Raw genomic sequence first — 23,808 nt, 5'->3', positions numbered from 1 at the left:
TCTATGTGCTTATAATATCTTGATTTACAATGTCTATTATTTACTCACATGTGTAAGTGCATCATTTATTTAATTTTGTATTTAAAAATTAACTCATTAAATTTTGGTTAATATCATAAACTGAATTCTAGTTGGCACTTTTCAAATTATATATAATTTACCTGCTTTTACCATACAAGCAATGCTTGTAGGATAAAAGCAGGCAGTATCAATAGGTTCATAAAGAGGAATGACTAGTGCTCATGCCTTAGAAGCATTCATAGAATGGAAGTAATGACATACACATTAGTGCTGACTATGTCTAGGATCTGCAATCACTGGCAATCAACTGAAAAAATCTGCAGCAAGAGGCAAAATGGAAGAAGGTACTCAATGACTTCTTTCCTGGGATGTAAACAGAAATCCAAAGGCAACAATTTATAAAATCATGGGCATCTTCAATGATAGATTGAAAGTAGCAATATCAACTAGCATTGCTGTAATAGATTCAGACTGAATCATGCCATCTCGCAACAGTGGCAGAGGTAGTGATCGAGTGCAATAAATGTTTTCAAAGCAGGGTACTGGGTCCTCCTGTCATCCTTGAGGGCTCTGTCAATTCTCAGGTGAGCCTAAGTATTGTTATAGGACCAGGTAGAACCTGATCTGTAATAAACTACTGTGCAAAGGACAAAGAAAGTTGTGCTGTGCAGAGATGGTCTGAACAGCACAACAAATATACAGGGTGTTTCAGTTAAACGTTTCAGAACTTCTAAGAGGGGTAGGGTACGTCCTGACAACTCGAAATCATATAGCAATGTGGGGTCGGAAATGCTTTCCTGAAGCGGTGTTGTACACAGAAGCACCATAAAGAAAAGAGACCGTAAGTGAGAAATCGTTTTAATAGTACATGAAAAGAAGCAAAAGGTACATGGATTAAAGTAAGTGTTCGAAGTTTCTTCCATGGGCTACAATGCACGCCTCACATCTCCGACGCATGGACATCCGAACATTCTGGAATACTCCAGGCGAATTTCGAATTTCTTCGGCAGATACTGCGATTCTTGCAACCAGCTCCTCAGCATTGTCAACAGGGGTGTCATAAACTAGCGATTTCATATGACCCCAGAAATAAAAATCAAGACATGATAGGTCAGGTGACCGAGCAGGCCAACGCACGGGACCACCACGTCCGATCCACTGTTGACCAAATGTGACATCCAGGTAGTTACGAACATCTCCGCTATAATGGGCAGGGGCTCCATCGTGTTGGAACCACATTGTCTGTTGCGTCGATGCAGAAATCTGTTCATCTCTCAAAAGTTGTGGCAATACTTGCTGCAGAAAGATCAAGTAGATAGGTCCAGTTAGACGACACGGTAACAGGTAAGGTCCGATGAGGTGATCTCCCATAATACCGGCCCATACATTGACCGAAAATCGAATCTGTGCTGCACGACGTCGTATTGCATACGGGTTCTCGACCGCCCAGATATGGTCGTCATGCGTGTTGAAAATTCCTTTCCTTGTGAAGGATGTCTCATCGGAAAACAACACTTCAGCAGGAAAAAGGGGATTTGTAGCACATATTCCGAGGTACCACTGTGCGAAAGCAAAACGAGGTGCAAAATCCTCCGGTTGCTGTGTCTGGACACGCTGCACGTGAAACGGATGCATGTCTTGTTCTCGGAGAATCCTCCAGACGCTGCAATGGGAAACCCCGACTGCGTTTGCTAGACTTCGTGTACTCGTTCTTGGATTCCCCTGTACATGCTGCAGCACATTCTATTCGACGGCTGGAGTCCGTGCTGTTCTTACCCTGTCCCTGTCAGCTCTTTCAAATGAACCTCTCTCAGCTAACCTCTGGTGCAGTCTTGCAAAGAAATTATGACTGGGAATACGCCTCGTCGGATATCGTTCCGCGTACAAACGCTGTGCGGCTGGCCCACTACAATTTGCAGCCCCGTACGCCAAATGCATATCGGCTAACTCTGCGTTCGTGTAATCATCCATCCTACTAACTTGGCGTTCTTGTTCAAGAAATTCGAAATTCGCCTGGAGTATTCCAGAATGTTCGGATGTCCATGCGTCGGAGATGTGAGGCGTGCATTGTAGCCCGTGGAAGAAACTTCGAACACTTACTTTAATCCATGTACCTTTTGCTTCTTTTCATGTATTATTAAAACGATTTCTCACTTACGGTCTCTTTTCTTTATGGTGCTTCTGTGTACAACACCGCTTCAGGAAAGCATTTCCGACCCCACATTGCTATATGATTTCGAGTTGTCAGGATGTACCCTACCCCTCTTAGAAGTTCTGAAACGTTTAACTGAAACACCCTGTATACAGCAACTTCCCTGAACCTTACAGTCCCTACATCTAAATCTAATCAAAAACTTGTAAGATAATTTTGAAAGATGCATCAGAGAATGACAACAGCTGTCAGCAAATACGTTATCTGAGTATATTCAAATAGGAATATCAAAATTTTTTAAACTAATATGCTGTTAAATGCACTGTACTCATCCTGTAGAATAAAGGTCAAGAAAATTCCAGCCATCATCATCATCACTAAAGGAGAAACTCACTATTAACTACATTTTATATTTTAGTAGGGCAGTGTCTATGGCCTGCATTTAGGATCAATGAAAAGAAAGAATAAGGAAATCATAACACATGTATATGAGATCAGTAGTTCAAAAACTTACTTTCTGCATTATTAAGGAAGTCTGGTGGAAGACCTTGAATCACAGCAACAAGCATATGGGTTCCTTTCTTTCTCAGGGAAACATTAGTACTTGTCAAAAGAGACCTTTAAAAAACACCTTATTAGATAAGAGAAATAAATTAAAGTTATACATAGTAAAAAAAAAAAAAAAAATCACTCATTATTAATAAACAAAATTAAGAATGTTGATTACAAAAATCTGATATAGGATCATAAAGTCAGAATTATTGTAAAAAGAATCATACTGTGAGATATAAATATATAGCTAACTATATAACTAATACAAAAACTTTAAACCCACAACTGTGGATTTGTAATTTTTTTCTTCCTCTTCCATCAGTAAATACAGTCATCTATTCACATTTTGCAAAAGAATTCTACTAACTTTATAGGCAAGTAGAACGTTATACAAGGTGTGGCTATTAAATAACCAGAGCCACAGGCAGGGGTTAGTGATTCTTGCCCAGCTTCTACTGGAACAAGTAAATACATGGGATGTATTAAGGTAACTAAAAATAAGAACACATGCATGCAAAGGTACACTAATGTTAGAAGCATTGTAAATAAATCTGATGAATTTGAAGAACTGATTAAGTCATCAAATGAAGACATTATAGGGATAAGGGAGACATGGTGTCAATCAGACATAAGACATGTAGAATTTGGATAAGGGAAATACATTGAGTACAGAAAGAACAGGAGGGGTATGCTCTTAGTAAAGAAGCATATTAAACCTAAAGCAGTAAATCCAGTTGACACGAGTGTTGAATCAGTTTGGTATGACATAAGCACTGGGGGGAAAAAAAGTAACAAAAAAAAAATAATAAAAAAAAAATAAATAAAGAGTAGGCATGTAATATAGGCCTAATGACTATGATGAGCGGGCGCCTCCGTAGCCAGGTGGGAAGGAGCAGCAGTGCGTAGTACACGCTTCTTGATTAGACCGGGGTTCGAGCCCGTCACCACCAAATACGGAGGATGCGGAAAGGTCAAGGGAATGACCACCGCATATTCCCGGAGCAATATGGCCTTAGTTGCTAATGCTCCTAAAAACCAAATAACAAACAAACAAACTATGATGAGCATAATAAACAAGTATACAAAAAATAGAGTGGGCCAGTAAATCAGAATGTCTTATTATAGAGGATTTTAGCTTTCCAAATATTTACTGGAACTCGTGAGTTGGTCACTTACACACTAGCAAGATGCATTGGATGACTGTTTTCTATGGCAGCATGTTAGAGAAACAACAAGAGGAAGCACTACTCTTGATCTGATTATCAGCAGTGATTCTTTATGCATTAAAGATCTGCAGGTAAAAGACTCACTGAGTGGCAGTGATTATAGTGTGTTGATGTGGAATTTATTTAAAGACAACTACTGTAAAGGGAAAGGCTTTTGTTTCGTAAGGGTGACTACAGTGATCTCAGCTTTTAAATTCTATGCAGTGGGACCAACTGATAATGTTACCAACAGAAAATTCTAAACATAGAAGCTACTAGGGTTTTCATACCAACTAAGAAATACTATTTCAGACTTACACCTGAAATACATCTCAGGTATATCTCTGAAATAAAACTTCCTTACTTTATTAAAGACATGATTACTTCAAGGGTAAAGGGAAAGGCTTTTGCTTTCATAAGGGTGACTAGTGGTCTCAGACAATTTAAAAATTGTCTGAGATCATGTGGGAATCATTCAGGGAAGTAATCATAGAAGCTACTAGGCTTTTCACCTTGAACAGTATTTCTTCACACTAAGAAATACTGTTTCAGGCTTACATCTAAATGGATGTCAGATGAACTGATGAGACTTGTGGCAAGGGATGCATATAAATTATAAGGTGATAGAGAGGCCTATGTTAGATAAAAAGTAGTCTTTAATCAAGTCACAAAGGAGTTAGGCAAGCCAAGGAGTCTGGTAAAGAATGCAAAGAATAGCAGCAAAGACTGTTTTGCTTACATTAACAGTAGATGGGAGGGGTTGAAAAACATACTTCTTGTTTTCTTAAATATTAAAGGAATTATTACAGCTGAATATGTCCCATCAAATTACTCTCTCAATCAAACATACTACATACTACATTAAATTGTAGAAGGATGTCTGGTTGCTTCATCAAGACCTCCAGTCTTGATGAAGGCTGTTCCACTCTCTGTTCACCAGTTTCTGGCCAAAAATAAAACTCTTGTGTGTGAACATGCATCCCTACTTGCCACACCTAGCCCCTTATGACTTTTTTCTTTTCCCTAAACTGAAAACTGTACTTAATGGAATCCATTTTCAGTGCATTGAAGATATTCAGAAAAAAAGCTTAGAGAAGATGATTTCCGGAAATGTTTCGGTTCTTGGAAGAAATATATGGAACAGTGTGTGCAAGTCCAAGGCAATTATTTTGAAGGGAATAACTTGTAAGGTACAAAATATTTTATATTTATTTTATTGCAACAGCCTCATTATTTAATAGCCATATCTTGTCCTTACCTTACCATCTGTGGATTTGCAATTTTTCGCCTTTTCTTCCATCAGTTAGTACTACTATCATCAATACTACTATAATCTATTCACATTTTGTAAAAGAACTTTAATTACCTTATAGAATGCATTACTAAGAAATACCCAATACATATAAATTACAGACAAACAGAATGTTGAAGATAATTCATAAACAGATTTGTTCACCTCACTGTGAAAAATTTCACATTTGACCATACTTGTTGATATGTTGAGACTAATAATACACATCTAAAGTTTATTTTTAATGTTACCAATGTTAATAAAGAGTAGTAACTGCTGATTATATTTGCGTGTGTTGTTTATGTGTATTTTTTTGTTTGTTTCTTTGTTTTCTTGATGTTAATTGTGAATTATGAAATGTAAGTTCACTTTATTGGTTTTAATAGTTAATAAATAAATGTCATTTATATTCTGATTGGCTGAGGCCAGAAGATTTGACGTCTTTATTGTAACTATTTTATTGAGGGCAGTATAAAATGCAGCAGATAAGAATGGGCTGTGCACATTTTGTGGAAACGTACAGGCTTGTTGTTGTTTTGTTATTTGGTTTTTTAGGACCATTAGCAACTAAGGCCATATTGCTCCGGGATATGCGGTGGTCATTCCCTGACCTTTCCGCATCCTCCGTATTTTGTGGTCACGGGCTTGAACCCCGGTCTAATTAAGAAGCGTGTGCTACGCACTGCTGCTCCTGCCCACCTGGCTACAGAGGCACCCAATAATGATGCTCTGTGTATATTTCTGGCATATAACCTCAGTGAAATTAACTGCACATCAGACAATATCATTATCATCCATATTTTGTGATCATGTGGATAAAAGAGAAATACTTACTCTAATCTTTCTACTATCGTATATAGTGTAACATCTTTGTCTTGAATTGCTGCAATGAAACAAAAAAAATATTGAGATCAGTAAGGAATCTAGTTATGTTAAACACATGTGTGTGTGTGTGATAAAATATATCTAGTATTTACTTAAAACAACAAAGCTAAAAAAAAACAAAAAAAACCCACAAGTTTGTGTACATGACAATCTCCTATCACACATATTAGATCAAGTTATCAATGGCAATGTAAAGTAGGCTTATGTTTTCCCACATCAAATGATGTGGGAAATCATAAGCATACTTTACACTGCATACATAAGCAAACCCTCAGGAGAGGGGAATCTTCATCATTACAAGTCTAATAACAGTCAATATGTGTATAGATTTTGAAAATAATTCTTAAGATTTTACATCATGTCACAATTTCCACATATATAGGTTTTTATGTTTATCCATAATACCTATATCTTACTACGATTTAGGGAAGCAGATATGACATGTGTTATAATACACACAAATAATAACGTTTGAACATGGTGATAGATGGCAACAGTGTTGAGGAGGGTTAACATATTCAATCTTGTCTGCCTGCCTCCCACCCCTCTTTCAGTAATGGAAAGGCAGTTGCAGTGCAAGTACGTACAGAGTTCTGCATATTTATTGCATATTGTTCATTTCTTGTGTTTTACTTAACATTGTATTGTTAAAATGTTTAACATTAGTAGAGGCATACGATGCAAGAAAGCAAGCTTATGCAGCATCAGCCAAAAAAAACTTCCATTCGTTCCAAATGCCTGTCCAGCTCAACCTTAAATTTATTTAAGGCTATCAACTTCCACAACAAAAGATGGAAGTCTGTTCCACCAATCAACCACCCACTGGCTAAAGGCAAATTTCCGCACATCTATTGTACAACTGTCTTTCCTCAATTTAATCTGTGCCCCCCTCAGGTTCTTAATCTGAGCAAGAGGAAGAATCCCATCAGCATTCAGCTTGCTCAACCCATTCAAGGTCTTATACACCTCAATCAGATCACCTCGCAGGTGCCTACTCTCCAGGCACTGCAATTTGCAGAACTTAAGCCTTTCTTGATAAGAGCACCCCTTTGTTTCCTTCACCAATCTTGTTGCCCTTATTTGTACGCATTCTAGCAACTCTACATCCTTCCTAAAATGAGGCCTCCAGACCTGTACGCAGTACTCAAGGTGGGGGCTGACCATTGCCTTATACAAAGGTATAATCACTTCATTGTGTCTGCTAGCAAAATTCCTATTTATCACTGACAAGACTCCATGACCTGCCCTGGCAGCCCGTCTGCTCTGCACAGCAAACTTTATATTTGACTGCACAATTACCCCCAGGTCTTTTTCACTTTCCATTTCCCCAAGTGTAGTACACACAGTTGGTATATTTCTCTTGGGTTATTGCTACCCATATGCAGTACTTTGCATTTGTCGATGTTAAACTTTAGTTTCCACTTCTCAGCCCATTTGCCCAACTTATCTAGATCCAGTTGGAGTAGCAACAGTGCCAATTTGTATAATGTGCAAACTTGGATATTAATCCTGATATACCTTCATCAATATCATTGATGAATACACAAAACAACAATGGGTCTAGCACCAAACCCTGGGGAACTCCACTGATGACATTTGTCCATGAAGAGCAGTGTCCATTGATTACTACTCTCTGTCATCTCCCATTCAACCAGCCCTTTATCCATTGTAGCAACTTACCTTTAATGCCATACCTCTCTAATTTGTACAGCAATCTTCCATGTGCAACAGTATCAAAAGCTTTCCTGAAATCCAAGTATATGATATTAAAATTATTTTTGACATTCAGTTGATTTGTGACCACATCATAGTATCTAATCAAACTGGTCAGACAAGACCAATCCCTTTAACAAACCCATGCTGTGTCTTAACTATTACTGCAGTCTTGTTTAGCTGATCCTGCAATGCTTCTTTAAACAGTGACTCCATTATTTTCCCCGGAACACAAGTTACTAACAGGTCTATTGTGTGTTACATTCAAAAGGTGACACAAGTAACACAGTTACTTGTGTCACCTTTTGAACTCCCTTTGTGAATTGGCGATACATTTGCATACATCCAGTCCATGGGTTGTTGTTATTTGGTTTTTAGGAGCATTAGCAACTAAGGCCATATTGCATCAAGAAGCGTGTGCTACGCACTGCTGCTCCTTCCCACCTGGCTACGGAGGCGCCTTCCAGTCCATGGGGACCTCCCGAGTCCAAGGAAGTTTTAAACAGAAGCAAGAGTGTGGATGGTTTACAACAAAAACTTAGAGGATGAAAATCTGCAGTACTGCTAAACATGCATGTCTGTGTACTTTGGTTGCAAGATGGCAACCAGAACAAAACTTGATGCCACATGTGCTATATTATCTGCACCACATATCTGATGATGGGGTGGCTAACTGGGAAAATTCTGTAAAAAGCAAGCAAAGCACCATCCTAACATAACATTTGCAAAAAGGCCTGTTCCACATAACGAAGATCTGTTGATATCAGATCCCCCAAGATCATGAGATAAAGGAAGTAGTGATGAATACTGCGAGGATACCTGTGTTACAGACTTTGCTGGACTGTCCATCTCAACAGATTTACGGTACCAACTATAAAATTATAAGGTGTCACACTTAATTAAGCAAGAAGAGTTGAATGACTCAGTTTGTGATTTAAACTTATTCAACAACAGTTTTACAACAGGGAAGTTAACTAAAGCAGGAGATAATATTACAGTATATTGAAACCATCACAAGATTACAAAATATTTCTTTATGAAGACAGTATGCATTTCTGCAAAGATATTAGTGGTCTTCTGAATGAATCGGACATTGAAGACAATTCTAACAAATGGTGTATATTTATGATGCCTCAAAATTAAGTGTGAAAGCAGTTCTGTTGTACAAGAACTGCATTTCCATCACTTCCTCTCCTTCATACCGTTGGCTTGAAAGAACATATGAAAGTATGTCCAAGATCTTGAATGCAATAAGGTACCATGACTTTGTTTGGAATGTCTGTGGTTATCTTAAGATAGTAATGGCAAATGATGCAAGAAGGCAAGTTAATATAGTATCAGCAAAAAAAAAGTCAACGTTCCCCACATCACCTGTCTATCCCATATAACAGTTTGTCTAGTTCTTTCTTGAATTTATTCAAACCACTCACTTCTATAATATAATAGGAGTTTGTTCCAACAATTGATCACCTGCTGGCTGAAGGCAAATTTCTACACATCTACCCTTCAACTATCCCTCCTATGCTCCCTCATGTATGAAGAAGGATTTTATCAGCATTGAGCTTACTCAATCCATTCAGAGCCTTAAACACCTTAAAAATTCAGATCTCTTCACAGGTGCCTTGTCTCCAGGTGCTGCAGTTTGTAGACCTGAAGCCTTTCCAGTAAGATTACCCTTTTGTTCCTGTCACTAGTCTTTTTCCTTTTCTCTGCACCCATTCCAACAGAACCGCACCCCTCCTAAAATGAGGCCCCCAGACCTGGATGGTAATTGGATTACTCACTGGTCTACAGGGAGATTTTGCAAAGTTCTGCTGTTTTCTATGTTTATGGGACAGTCACAGAACAGAAAATCATTATGTTATGCAGCAGTGAAAGAAGAATGAGGAACCAAAAAAGGCATATAAAGCTTGGATTAAGAATTTTATTTTGGCTCTAGATAAAGAAAGAAATGGATTCTGCTGCCTAAGAGAAGTGTTTCCCAATTTAATACATGAAAAATTGATAGAAGAAATTTTCATTGGGCATTAGCATTAGTAGAGGCATTTGATGCAAGAAAGCAAGCTTATGCAGCATAAGCCAAAAAAAAAAAAAAAACCCACTTCCACTTCACCCCTCTGTTCGTTCAAAATACCTGTCCAGCTGAGCCTTGAACTTATTTAGGCTATCAACCTCCACGACAAGGGATGGAAGTCTCTTCCACCAACCAACCAACCACCCGCTGGCTAAAGGCAAATTTCCGCACGTCTATCCTACATCTGTCTTTTCTCAATTTGAATTTATGCCCTCTCAGGTGATTATTCTGAGCTAGAGGAGGAATCCCATCAGCACTGAGCATGCTCAAACCATTCAAGGCTTTATACACCTCTATGAGATCACCTTGCTGCTGCCTAGTCTCCAGACACTGTAATTTGCAAAACTTAAGGCCTTTCTTCGTAAGAGCACCCCTTTGTTCCATTCACTAATCTTGTTGCCCTTCTCTGTACTCGTTCCAGTAGCTCTACATCCTTCTTGAAATGATGCCTCCAGACCTGTATACAGTACTCTAGGTGTGGCCTGACCATTGCCTTATACAAGGGAATAATCACCTCCTTATCCCTGCTGGAAAAATTCCTGTATATCATTGACAATACTCCATGAGCTACTCTTGCAGCCCGTCTGCACTGCTCAGAGAACTTCATATCTGCCTGCACAACCACCCCCAAGTCCCTTTCATTCTCTACCACTGTCAGTGTAGTACCACAGAGTTGATACGTTGCTCTGGGGTTGCTGTTTCCCATGTGTAGTACTTTACATTTGTCAATGTTAAACTTCATTTGACACCTCTCAGCCCATCTGCTCAACCTTTCCAGATCCTGTTGCAGCAGAATAGTGTCAGCAGTGTCCTTGACAACCCTGTCAACCTTTGTATCGTCTGCAAATTTGGACATTACGCTTGATATACCATCATCAATATCATTTATAAATACAGAAAACAATAATGGACCCAACACTGAACCCTGAGGGACTCCACTAATAACATTAGTCCACGATGAGCAGTGTCCATTGATTACCACTCTCTGTCTTCTCCCCCTCAACCATCCCTTTATCCATAGCAGCAATTTGCCTCCAATGTCACACTGTTCCAATTTGTGTAGCAGTCTTCCATGTGCAACAGTATCAAAAGCCTTTCTAAGATCCAAGTATATAATATCAAAGCTATTCCATGCATCCAGTTCTTTTGTGACTGCATCATAGTATCCAATCAAATTGGTCAGGCAAGACTTCCCCTTAACAAAACCATGCTCTGTCTGAGCTATAACTGAAGTCTTGTCTAAATGATCCTGCAGTGCTTCTTTAACCAGTGCCTCCATTAATTTTCCTGGAACAGAAGTTAAGCTCACAGGTCTATAATTACTTGTGTCAGCCTTTGATCCTCCTTTGTGAATTGGGGTCACATTTGCACATTTCCAGTCTATGGGTACCTCCCCTGAGTCCAAGGAAGCTCTCATAATTATGGCTAAGGGTTTGCTTACTTCCTTTGCTGCCTCCTTTAATATAACTGGATAGATTATATAACTGGGTGAGAGGGCGCTGAATCTCTTTAAAAGTTACAGCTGACAGTTACAGGCTCCGCAAAAACGATAAGTGTTTGCCTTTTATTTACATGATTGTTATTTTATATTGTACTTAATAAGTAGTCATATAGTTATAGTTACGCTGGTTATTTTTTATTTTTAATTTAGATAAAGAGTTTTTGTGGATTTTACTTACGATAGGTAAAACCGTTATTTCGTTCCATTTTGTAGCCATTGTTTTTGGATATAGTGGTAGGGAATTCAAATTTTTTAATTGAGGTAGCTAGGTAGCTCTAATGCATAATTATATAGTAATACGCTTCACTGTTTCTATTTAATAGTTTCTATTCAAATACTATTGATATTTAATTTATTGATTTTATTAATTTAAACTACCATGCCCCAGACTAGAGCAGCAAAGCAACGGGCACAAAGTGGCAGGAGTGCTGTGAATCGGGGGAGAACTGAGGGGGGCAATTCTCCAACGCATCACAGCCTAAAAAAATGTGCAACTTGTGAAATGTTTGCCGAACTCTCTGGAACGGAACGTGATATTGCCATGGGGGATGTCTTTGTGTGTGCGCGATGTAAGCAGTGTAAGGAAATCAGGCGACAACTGAGCGTTGTTATGGGCCTATATGAGAGTTTGAAGGACAGGGTGGATGCCCTCGAAAGATCTAAATTGAGGGACCCATCAGGCTCTCAGCTGCCCAACTCAACGCCAGAGCTCACTCCTGGGCATCAGGCAACACAGCGGCAATCTCCAAAGCAGAATGCGCTGGTCCCAAAGGAACTAGTTATTGTTGGTGACTCTATTGTCAGGGAAACGGGAAACATGCTTTGTAAAAAGGATAGGTGGAACAGGACCAGGGTATGTCTGCCAGGAGCAAAGGTTGATGACGTTGTAGAGCGGATATCATCTTTCAAGGGCACAAAAGGTGATATAGTTGTACACGTTGGCACTAATGATATTAAGAGTAGGAGACCGGCGGAATTACTCAACAAGTACAGGTCACTGTTGAAAAAAAGCCGTGAAATAGGGTTGAATTTGAAAGTGTCTGCAATTCTGCCCAGACACGATAGGAGGGAGTACATGATGAGAGCCTTCTCGATCAATTCGGCCCTGGAAAGATTGTGCAAGGCTCAAGGGGTAGAATTTTTTTCAGCCTGGACTGTACTTGTTAACAGGAGAGATTGCTTCTACAGGGATGGGATACACTTAAATAGAAAGGGTGCAAGAATATTTGCTGATGCTATCGAGGCAGTGTTAGGTGGGTCGGAAAACTGCTAGTTTGGGGGGATACAAAGACTAATAGTTTAACAGTAACCGCAGGCAGAGGTGAAGGTGATTCTTGCACAACTTCTATTAGAATAAGAAGCGACCTGGAGCGAGGGGTGTTGGGGGTTTCAGGGACGGATGGCAGTCATCATGGAATAGTTGGGTATATGGGATGTGTTAGGGTAACAAGGAATAGGCATAGGAGCATGTATGCTTGCATGTATACCAATGCTAGAAGTATAGTAAATAAATTTGATGAATTTGAAGTGTTGGTCAAGACATCAAAGGCGGATATTGTTGGGATATCAGAGACGTGGTGTCACACAGATATAAGGAATGCTGAACTGGAATTTGGGGAGTACAATGTGTACAGAAAGGATAGACAGGACAGAAAGGGAGGGGGTGTTATGCTGTTAATTAAGAAAAACATAAAATCAAAGGAAGTGCACCCAGTTAATATAGATGAACAGTGCTCTGTTGAGTCAGTTTGGTGTGAGATAAGCACTGCGAAAGGAAAAATAAGAGTAGGAGTGTGTTATAGGCCTAATGACTTGTATGAGTACAATGAACAATTGTACAGAGAAATAGAGTGGGCCAGTAAATCAGAATGTCTTATAATGGGGGATTTTAACTTCCCAGATATTGACTGGAACTTGTGGGTTGGTCACTCACACACTAGTCAGACTTTTGTGGATTTATTGGATGATTGTTTTCTGCAGCAGCATGTTCGAGAGGCAACCAGAGAAAGTAACACTCTTGATCTGGTTATCAGCAATGATCATTCGTGTATTAAGAATTTGCAGATAAAGGAACCACTAGGTGGCAGTGATCACAGTGTGCTGAAGTGGGATTTACTCAAAGAGGTAACTACCGTCAGGGGTAAAGGAAAGGGTTTTTGCTTCCGTAAAGGGGAGTACAGTGGTCTCAGACAGTTTTTAAATTCTGTACAGTGGGATCAACTGACGATGTTACGAACAGTAAATTCTAAGTGGGAAGCATTCAAAGAATTAATCGTGGAAGCGACTAGACTTTATATACCGATTAAGAAATATCGTTCAAGGTTTAGGCCTAAATGGTTATCAAATGAACTAATGAGACTCGTGACAGAGAAGAAAAATGCATGGGATGCATATAAATTATCAGGTGACGCAGAAGCCTGTGGCAGATATAAGCTAATCTGTAATCAGGTCACAAAGGAGGTTCGGCAGGCGAAGGCGGATTACGAGAAATCTTTGGCAAAAGATGCTAAGAAAAACAGCAAGGATTTCTTTACTTATATAAACTCTAAAAGGAAGGGGATGAATATGATTGGTCCACTTGACATCGATGGTTCGACTGTTGATGATCCTGCTCAGATAGCAAACAAACTGAATGAGTATTTTGCATCTACATTCACACGTGAGGAATTATTACAATTTGAAAATGGAAGAAGGTTATCAAATTGTAGCAGTGTGCTTAATGATTTTGTAATAACTGAGAGCAAAGTGGAGGAGAAATTGTTGAAGTTAAACATAAGAAAGGCACCTGGGGTGGATGAGATCTATCCAGTTATTTTAAAGGAGGCGGCAAAGCAACTAAGCAAACCCTTAGCCATAATTATGAGAGCATCCTTGGACTCAGGGGAGGTTCCCACGGACTGGAGATGTGCAAATGTGTCCCCAATTCACAAAGGTGGATTGAAGGGTGACACGAGTAATTACAGACCAGTTAGTTTAACTTCTGTTCCGGGTAAAATAATGGAGTCGCTGGTTAAAGATGCATTGCAGGATCATCTAGACAAGACTGCAGCAATAATTCAAACACAGCATGGGTTTGTTAAGGGAAAGTCTTGTCTGACAAATTTGATTGCTTATTATGATGTGGTCACAAAGGAACTGGATGCAAAAAATAATTTTGATATCATATACTTGGATTTCAGGAAAGCTTTTGACACTGTTGTGCATGGAAGACTACTGTACAAATTGGAGCAGAATGGTATTAAGGGTAAGTTGCTACAATGGATAAAAGGATGGTTAAGTGGGAGAAGACAGAGGGTGGTAATCAATGGGTGCTGCTCTTCGTGGACTAATGTTATTAGTGGAGTCCCACAGGGTTCGGTGTTGGGTCCACTGTTGTTTTGTGTATTTATCAATGATATTGATGAAGGTATATCAGGCTTAGTGTCGAAGTTTGCAGATGATACAAAGGTTGGCAGGGTTGTTAATGACAGTAATGGCAGTGTCCTACTGCAACAGGATCTAGATAATTTGGGCAGATGGGCTAAGAAGTGGCAACTGAAGTTCAACCCTGACAAATGCAAAGTACTGCATATGGGTAGAAGTAATCCCAGAGAAACGTACCAACTGTGTGGTACTACACTTAAGGTGGTAGAAAATGAAAAAGACCTGGGAGTAATTGTGCAGTCAGATATGAAGTTTTCTGAGCAGTGCAGACAGGCTGCTAGGGCGGGTCATGGGGTTTTGTCAATGATATATAGGACTTTTGCTAGCAGGGAAAAGGAGGTGATTGTCCCTCTGTATAAGGCAATGGTCAGGCCACGCCTTGAGTACTGCGTACAGGTCTGGAGGCCTCATTTTAGGAAGGATGTAGATTTGCTTGAGCGTGTACAGAGAAGAGCAACACGATTGGTGAGGGGAATGAAGGGATCCTCTTACCAAGAGAGGCTTAAGTTCTGCAAATTGCAGTGGCTGGAGACTAGGTACCTGCGCGGTGATCTGATTGAGGTCTATAAGGCCTTGAATGGGTTGAGCACGCTGAATTCTGATGGGATCCTTCCACTTGTTCAGATTACGAACCTACGGGGACATAAGTTCAAATTAAGAAAGGACAGATGTAGAATAGATGTGCGGAAATTTGCCTTTAGCCAGCGGGTGGTTAATTGCTGGAACAAACTTCCATCTGTCGTTGTAGAAGTTGATAGGTTAAATAAATTTAAGGAGGAACTGGACAGGCATTTGGAGGGAATGGTGTGATTTTTTTTTTTTTTTTGGCTGATGCTGCATAAGCTCCTACACTTGCTTTCTTGCATCATGTGCCACTACTACTACTACTACTACTACTACTAGATCCCATCCACCCCGGGCGCCTTTCTTGTGTTTATCTTCAACAATTTCTCCTCCACTTTACTCCCAGTTATTTCAAGATTCTGTAGCTTACTGCTAGAGTTGAATACACCTCTGGCATTCCCCTCGCTGAATAACTCCTCATGTGTGAATGTCGATGCAAAATATTCATTTAGTTTGTTAGCTACCTGAGCAGGATCATCAACAGTTGACCCATCAATATCAAGTGGACCAATCTGATTCATCCCCTTGCTTCTAGAGTTTACATAAGTAAAGAACTCTCTGCTGTTTTTATTTGCATCCTTTGCCAAAGATTTCTCTTAATCTGCCTTTGCCTGCCAAATGTCTTTTGTGACTTGGTTACAGACTAGCTTATATCTATCATAGGCTTCTGTGTCACCTGTTAATTTATATGTATCCTATACAATATTTCTTCTCTGCCATATGCCTCATTAATTCATCTGACATCCATTTTGGCCTAAACCTTGAACAATATTTCTTAGTTGGTATGTAAAGCCTAGTAGCTTCCAAGATAAGTTCTTTGAATGCTTCCCATTTTGAATTTGCTGTTGGTAACATCATCAGTTGGTCCCACTGTATAGAATTTAAATACTGTCTCAGTCCATCGTAGTCGCCTTTACGGAAGCAATAACCCTTCCCTTTACCCCTAATGGTAGTTACCTCTTTGAGTAAATCCCACTTCAGCACACTGTGATCACTGCCACCTAGTGGTTCATTTATCTGCAGATTCTTAATGCATGAAGAATCACTACTGATAATCAAATCAAGAGTATTACTCCCTCTAGTTGCCTCCCGAACATGCTGATGTAGAAAACAATCATCCAATAAATCCACAAAAGCCCTGCTAGTGTGCGAGTGACCAGCCCCCAAATTCCAGTCAATATCTGGGAAATTAAAATCTCCCATTATAAGACTCTCTGATTTACTGGCCCACTCTATTTCCCTGTACAGTTTCTTATTATACTCATCAGAGTCATTAGGCCAATAGCACACTCCTACTCTAAATTTTGATCTCCCAATGCTTATGTCACACCAAACTGACTCAACACTGCACTGTCCAGCGATGTCGACTGGCTTCACTTCCTTGGTTTTTATGTGTTTCTTGACTAATAGCATAACCCCTCCCCCCCTTCCTATCCTTTCTGTAGACGTTGTACTCCCCAAATTCCAGTTCTGCATCCCTTATATCTGTGTGACACCACGTCTCTGATATCACAACAATATCTGCCTTTGATGTTTTGAGCAATACCTCAAATTCATCAAATTTATTTACTAAACTCCTAGCATTGGTGTACACGCTAGTATACCTGCACCTGTTTCTATTCTTAGCTACCCTAACAACCCATGTGTTTACTTGTACCGCAATGGCACCCAGCAGTCTCTGAAATATCATGCATCTTGTTTTTCAGGCTTCTGCTCACTCTAATAGAAGCAGTGCAAGAATCTCTTTCACCTCTGCCAGTGGCTACTGTCAATCTATTGGTCTTTGTCTCCCCCCAAGCTAGCAGTTTTGTGACCCACCTAACACTGCCTCGACAGCATCAGCAAATATTCTTGCACCCTTTCTATTTAAGTGTATCCCATCCCTGTAGAAGCAATATCTCCTGTTAACAAGTACAGTCCTGTTAACAAGTACAGTCCAAAAAAAATTCTACCCCTTGAGCCTTGCACAATCTTTCCAGAGCCGAATTGATCGACAAGGCTCTCATCATATACTCCCTCCTATCGTGTCTGGGCAGAATTGCAGACACTTTCAAATTCAACCCTAATTCTCGGCTTTTGTTCAACAGTGACCTGTACTTGTTAAGTAATTCTGCCGGTCTCCTACTCTTAATATCATTAGTGCCAACGTGTACAACTATATCACCTTTGGTGCCCTTAAAAGATGATATTCGCTCTACAACGTCATCAACCTTTGCCCCTGGCAGATATACCCTGGTCCTGTTCCACCTATCCTTTTTACCTGTTCCCCGTTCCCCGTTTCCCTGACAATAGAGTCACCAACAACTACTAGTTCCTTCGGGACCAGCGCATTCTGCCTTGGGGGTTGCCTCTGTGTCATGTGATGCCCAAGTGCAAGCTCTGGCGTTGATGTGGGCAGCTGAGAGCTTGATGGGCCCCTCAATTTAGTTTCTTCGAGGGCATCCACCCTGTCCTTCAAGCTCTCATATAGGCCCACAAGAACGCTGAGTTGTTGCCTGATATCGATACACTCCTTGCATCGCGCACACACAAAGACATCCCCCATGGCAGTATCATGTCCCGTACCCGATTGCTCTGCAAACATCAAGCAAACAGTGCATTTTATAAGGCTGTGAGTCAGAGGACAACTGGCCCCCCTCAGTTCTGTTCTGAGCCACAGCACTTCCATTAGCTTGAGCCTTTTGCTTTGCTGCTCTGGTCTGAGTCATGATTCTATTAATTTATTAATTAATTATAATTAATTATGTTACGTTTGTAATCTAACTCATTATATGTATTTATTTAAAAGTACAATTTAACTGCTAACGAAGTTCAACTAACGCTACCTAATACGGTATATAACTATCGTATCACAAAGGCGGGAACTTACGAACTTTATATCTACGGACACTTAAGTATTAATTAACTTTCAAATCTCGCTGTCTCAATTCAGAATAAACTAACGATCCTTACTAGGTCTATAAGCTACTTACAGAAATAATTCGATGTAAAAAATATTCAATCAAGCGGCTAAATATGGCTAAAGAACTTCTCGTTCAGCGGAGTTGCAAACACGTGGATACCCTTACCGATACTTTTATGCAATTACAAGGCCGAGTAAAGAATAAATACACCAAATTAATCAGAAAATCACAAAATAATGTTATACTACTAAATTTAAATCATGTATTTTAAACAAAGCTATATGATACTGAACTAGCAGCTTCGTGATCAGTGAAAGCAGTTATACATGGATTTCTTGGAGGAAAGAAGTGATTATGAATTTCTGTTGTAAACTTTATTGCAATGTCATAAAGATTTGGGCTACCAAATTTTTCTGACATTGCTGTTGTTGTTGGTATGAAGTCTAACGACATAAGGGTTACTGAGGACAAATTGTCAGTTCATATTTTATTTCATATATATTATAACAATTTAATTATATACATGCATATAGGCCAGTACTCTAAGTATGCCAAGGGTTCTTGTACGTTGGCATGATTTCCAAGGAAATGGTATAAAATCTGGGCTTCGTTCAATCTGCTGGACAATCAAAAGGTGCTAAAAAGGATGGATAAGTAAACAGGACAGTCTACAAGAAAGTGGTAGAGTGAAAGTTGGCATGACAGGATGTGCACTGGGGTGGATCTTCTCCCAATAATAAAGAGAAGTGTTTACACCAAGTATGCCCAATTCTCAGTCTTTCCAATCAATGCCACTTCTCATCTGTTTCATCTGAATACAGAGAGCCACAACTTTGGATCTTGTTGTTTTATCTGGTAAAGTTTGTTGCTGGTATTACTTTTCCGGAACTGTGACCAGTTTCCATAACAGCCCTTATGAATTACAGGCTTGTAATCCATATCAGAAACTTGAAAGTGTTGTGAGAATATGATAAGAGGTTGTTTAGCGGCAAGATCAGCAATCTCATTTCCCAGAATTCCAGAATCCAACAAAATGTTACTAACTGACTGGGCTCTGTGCAAAAAAGTAAATGATAGCGAATAGTTTTCAGTGTAGGTTGACAGGAAGAGAAATTCTGCCTTACGGCAAAAACTGCAATGAGAGAGTCATTATAGATTAGGGGAGGTGAAATCAAATGTTCAACAATCTGGTCAAGTGCTAACATATAGCTTTATTGCATATAGCTTAGCAGCAAAGATACTGCATGTAGCTGGTAAGGAGGCTGTAACTATAAATGAAGGGGCTGCAGCACCTACTGCTTTGTCAGTTTTCGATCCATCATTATGATATTGCTTTAAGACATTACCAAATGTCTTTGAAAATTCAATTCATTTTCTTCATTCACATCTCAGATTTTTCCCTCAAATGGGAGATTTAAGTAGTGTGCAAGAGGAACACTTTCATCAGTACATATGCTTGGAAAAAAAAAAAAAAAAAAAAAAAAAGAGTAAATAAGAAAATACAAATTATGTGCTTCTCTCAATATCCTGAAACAGGCCTCTGAGGTCGGGAAAACTCGTATCTAGGAAATAAACTCATACACCGATCCAATGAACCAATTGGATGAACCAATCCGTAAACCCTCAAGCCATTTACGCTCCCAGTACAGTACAGTAAGAATACCATGAATAGAGATAGAGGCATGCGTATTCATCCTATTTTTGAAACAATTGTATTAAGTTCGGATGAACGATTTTATTTGCCACGTACTCGAGACATTTCCGCTTCCGGTTCTGACCATGTGCCGATTGAACCACGTGGAGAAATACCACGTGTGGAGGTACAGTGAACCTGCTATTTAAGGAGATGTTGCAGAAAGTCATATTACTGTTGAAGAAGAGAGCTGACGCTCTCGAAAGCTCCAGGTTTTTAGCACTTTTAATTTTATATTTTAGCTTATTTTATGGTAAACGATCTTTTATTACAGTTTTTAGTATTCCGAAATATACAATTATTAGTTTATTGTAAATAATTTGTTTTTATATTATTTGTAAAAAATTTTAGTTACAGTAAATTTTGTTCAATGGTCGGTGTATGAGTTTATTTCCTAGATATATGTGCTTCTCTCCTCACATAGGCAACTATCCAGTTAACCTTTGGAATTCTTTAAACTGTCAGCCTCAACTACCTGTGGAAGCAACTTGTTCAGAAATCAATCTCATTGGCTAAAACAAACCTTCTTACAATCTAGTCTAAACCTCTTCTCCTGTAATTTGAATTTATAGTCCCTAGTTCTGGAATTCTTTATAACAGTGAAAATTCTGCCTTTGTCCATTTTACTAACTTCTCTCAGAGCCTTATAAATCTCAATCAGGTCCCCTCTAATGTGCCTAGCTGCCAAGCTCTGTAGCCAACAATCAGTTTTTCCTCGTACAGTTGTCTTTATGTCAATCTCATCATGTGAATTGCCTAACTATGGACCCTTTCAAAAAGTTCAATGTCTTTTTTCAGATGAGGCTCCCACACTTGGACAAATTCCAAATGCAGTCTTATAATTGCTTATACAGTGTGATTATGACTAACCTTCCCATCTACAGGATACTGTTTGATATATCATTGGTAAGACACTATGGGCTTTCCTGGCCACTTGTTTACATTACTCAGAAAACTTCATATCAATTCGTATCATAACTCCCTGATCCTTTTCTTATTGTATCAACTTCCAGATCCCTTTCTTGCTCTACTGTTTTTAATTTAATCCCACCAAGTGTATAATTTAACTTGGGGTTGCTATTCCCCAAGTGTAAAAACCTTGCATTTTGCTGCATTAAAACAATTTCTTCTTTTCTGACCATTCTTCAGACCTGTTCAAGTCATCCTGAAGGAATGCAGCTTGGCACTTATCATTAATGACTCTCCCGATCTTTATGTTGTCTGCAAATTTACACCTTTATCCCTTCATCAATATCGTTTTCATAAACAACATTTTGGAATCAGCGGATCAATTTTCTTTTATGTAATTTTTGATCTGGAGATACAAAAAAATTTCTATTTTGTTGGCCAGTGTAATTTAAGAACGTAATCATGGCTGTCACATTTCCCAAAAAGAGAACAAAAGGTTCAGTGATTCATATTTTGTAACAAAAATTAATACTGTTATTGCAATTTGCAATTCCAAGGCCATATTGTACTGTGTGTATTGTGTCTGCAGAATCAAGTGTTCATGGATCATAACATGGGCTCGGTGACTTTGTGAAGTACACTATAACCCTGCTTCTTCCAGTTTCTATATCCTTTCATGTTTTTGTTTGTAGACTTGTACTTTAATAAATCCCTAGAGACACTGTCACAGGTGGAAAGAGTTTGGCTGTGTGAAGGACATGAAATAGTGATGGGCAATCTTTCTAATCCATTTCTCTGGAAAAATTTAACCAGCTATGCAAGAGCTGCTAATGCATAGCAACAAACTGTTCCACCCTGCTTGAAAACCAATAATATTTATTAATGGTTATAAATAACAGGTGTTGAATTTGCAGAATGAATGATTCATGAAAAATCTGTAGATATGGGTACTGCACCACAGATGACTAGTGGCGCCTCCGTAGCCAGGTGGGCAGGAGCAGCAGTGTGTAGCACATGCTTTTTGATTAGACCGGGGTTCGAGCCCGTGCCCACCAAATACAGAGGATGCGGAAAGGTCAGGGAATGACCACCGCATATCCCCCCCCCACCAGAGCAATATGGCCTTAGCTGCTAATGCTCCTAAAAACCAAATAACAAACAAACAGATGACTAGCAGAAATAGGGTAAAACTGATTTTAACAGCTACTTAAATCCTTATATGGGAAATATTAATAGAAGTATTTCATTAACTCCAAAAATTTATATCTTTTGGTCTGCTGCCTTGATAAGTAGTATGCTCATTGCTGAAGACAATTTTCCTGCATGAAAGAAGCATCTTAAGTATCTCAAGAAACTGCTCCAAAACTCATTCTCCCCAGGTACACGTGTTCTTAAGGGCTCATAATGCTCATATTGGATGACAGGGATGTATTCAGAGATCCTCCCTTGTGTTTTGATGTAAATATGTTCTTAGTATAACAGATTTGAAATAAAATTTCTGTACCAAGTGGCAACTGCTAAACAGATAAATTGTTTTCACTCTGTTTGGTTGACCTGTTTTTGATCTTTCTTTAAAAGAAATTTCAACCAGGCAGCTTAAGAGATATCTTACTCATCTGAAATTTCTTCTCTCAAGAAATAAGAGCTGTTGGCTTTGACAGTAGAGCCTTAAAGAAATGTTAAAAATTGGTAGGCAGATAGTCAAAGAATTTGGTGATTTGGGGATGAGAGTATCCACGTGATAGTCAAAGGATTTTCAGTTCCTGTTCTGGAACTTTAGGGGCTCACATCTGGTGACTATGGGCTTGGCAAACCCAGGGTCCTGAGCTGGATATCATCATTCTTCTTTCTTGGTGATTCCCTTCTACTTCTCTCTCTCTTAGGGTAACTCAGATATTTAAAAAAAATTTTTTTTTTTTGGCTGGTGCAGCAAAAACATCAAGCTTCCTTGCACCATATGGCTAATAATAATAATAATAATAAGTTTTTGAGAATTTTGCCATTTTATTGACTCAATTGTTATATTAAATTGCACTCTATAAGCAGCTCTATAGTCCCAGTCATGCTTGTTATTTTATTTTTTAATTTAGATAGAGATTTCGTAGATTACTACTCAATATATTTAGAACCTTTATATTGTGCAATAGCAGCAAAATTTTTTAATTGTGGTAAATAGGCAGCTCTAAAGTTAAAATCACTTAGGTTGGCATTAGTTAGATAATTTTGTTATATATCATAACGAATTATTAACTTATAACTTTCAGGCGTAACAGCATAGCCTAATACATATACAGTAATAATGTCCTCCAAATCTGGTGTATCAAATAAGAATATTCAAATTTTAATTATATATAATTAATAAATTAAACTTCATAGCATAACCTGTGCACAGTGTCATTACTGCATTAGATATATTTGTTTAGTGTAGTATTTTTGAATTATAATGAATTTGAATGAAAATTGTGCCTCGGAGCAGCAAAGCAAAGGGCTCAAGCTAGTGGGAGTGCCATGGCTCTGGAAAGAACTGAGGGGATATTGTTATTGTTATTTTGGTTTTTAGGAGCATTAGCAACTAAGGCCATATTGCTCCGGGGATATGCGGTGGTCATTCCCTAACCTTTCCCTAACATGGAGGATGCGTCCTCCATATTTGGTGGTCACGGGCTTGAACCCAAGTCTAATCAAGAAGCGTGTGCTATGCACTGCTGCTCCTGCCCATCTGGCTACAGAGGTGCCGAACTGAGGGGAAGACAGTTGTCCTCCAAATCAGGCTTTATGAAATGTATGGATTGTTTGATGTTTGCAGAACTATCAAAATGAGATATGATATTGTCAAGGGGATGACTCTGTGTGTGTGCTCAA

At 39.0% G+C, this 23,808-nt stretch overlaps 1 protein-coding gene across 1 annotated transcript in view; it reads right to left on the bottom strand.

Annotated features, from left to right (window-relative positions):
• Mms19 (MMS19 nucleotide excision repair protein) overlaps positions 1-23,808 on the bottom strand; it is a 180,965-nt gene that overhangs the window by 153,692 nt on the left and 3,465 nt on the right. The window contains exons 2-3 of the mRNA XM_090384395.1: positions 6,056-6,104; positions 2,688-2,791 (exon numbers count right to left, since the gene is read on the bottom strand). Of these exons, the coding sequence (XP_090240521.1) occupies positions 2,688-2,791; positions 6,056-6,104 (153 nt within the window). The remainder of the gene's footprint in view (positions 1-2,687; positions 2,792-6,055; positions 6,105-23,808) is intronic.

Source organism: Mastigoproctus giganteus, chromosome 11 (genome assembly GCF_048544385.1).
Source record: "Mastigoproctus giganteus isolate SK-2022 chromosome 11, ASM4854438v1, whole genome shotgun sequence".
Lineage (NCBI taxonomy): Eukaryota > Metazoa > Arthropoda > Arachnida > Uropygi > Thelyphonidae > Mastigoproctus > Mastigoproctus giganteus.
The sequence above is the reverse complement of the archived record's forward strand: the minus strand, read 5'-3'. Positions and strand labels throughout refer to the sequence as shown.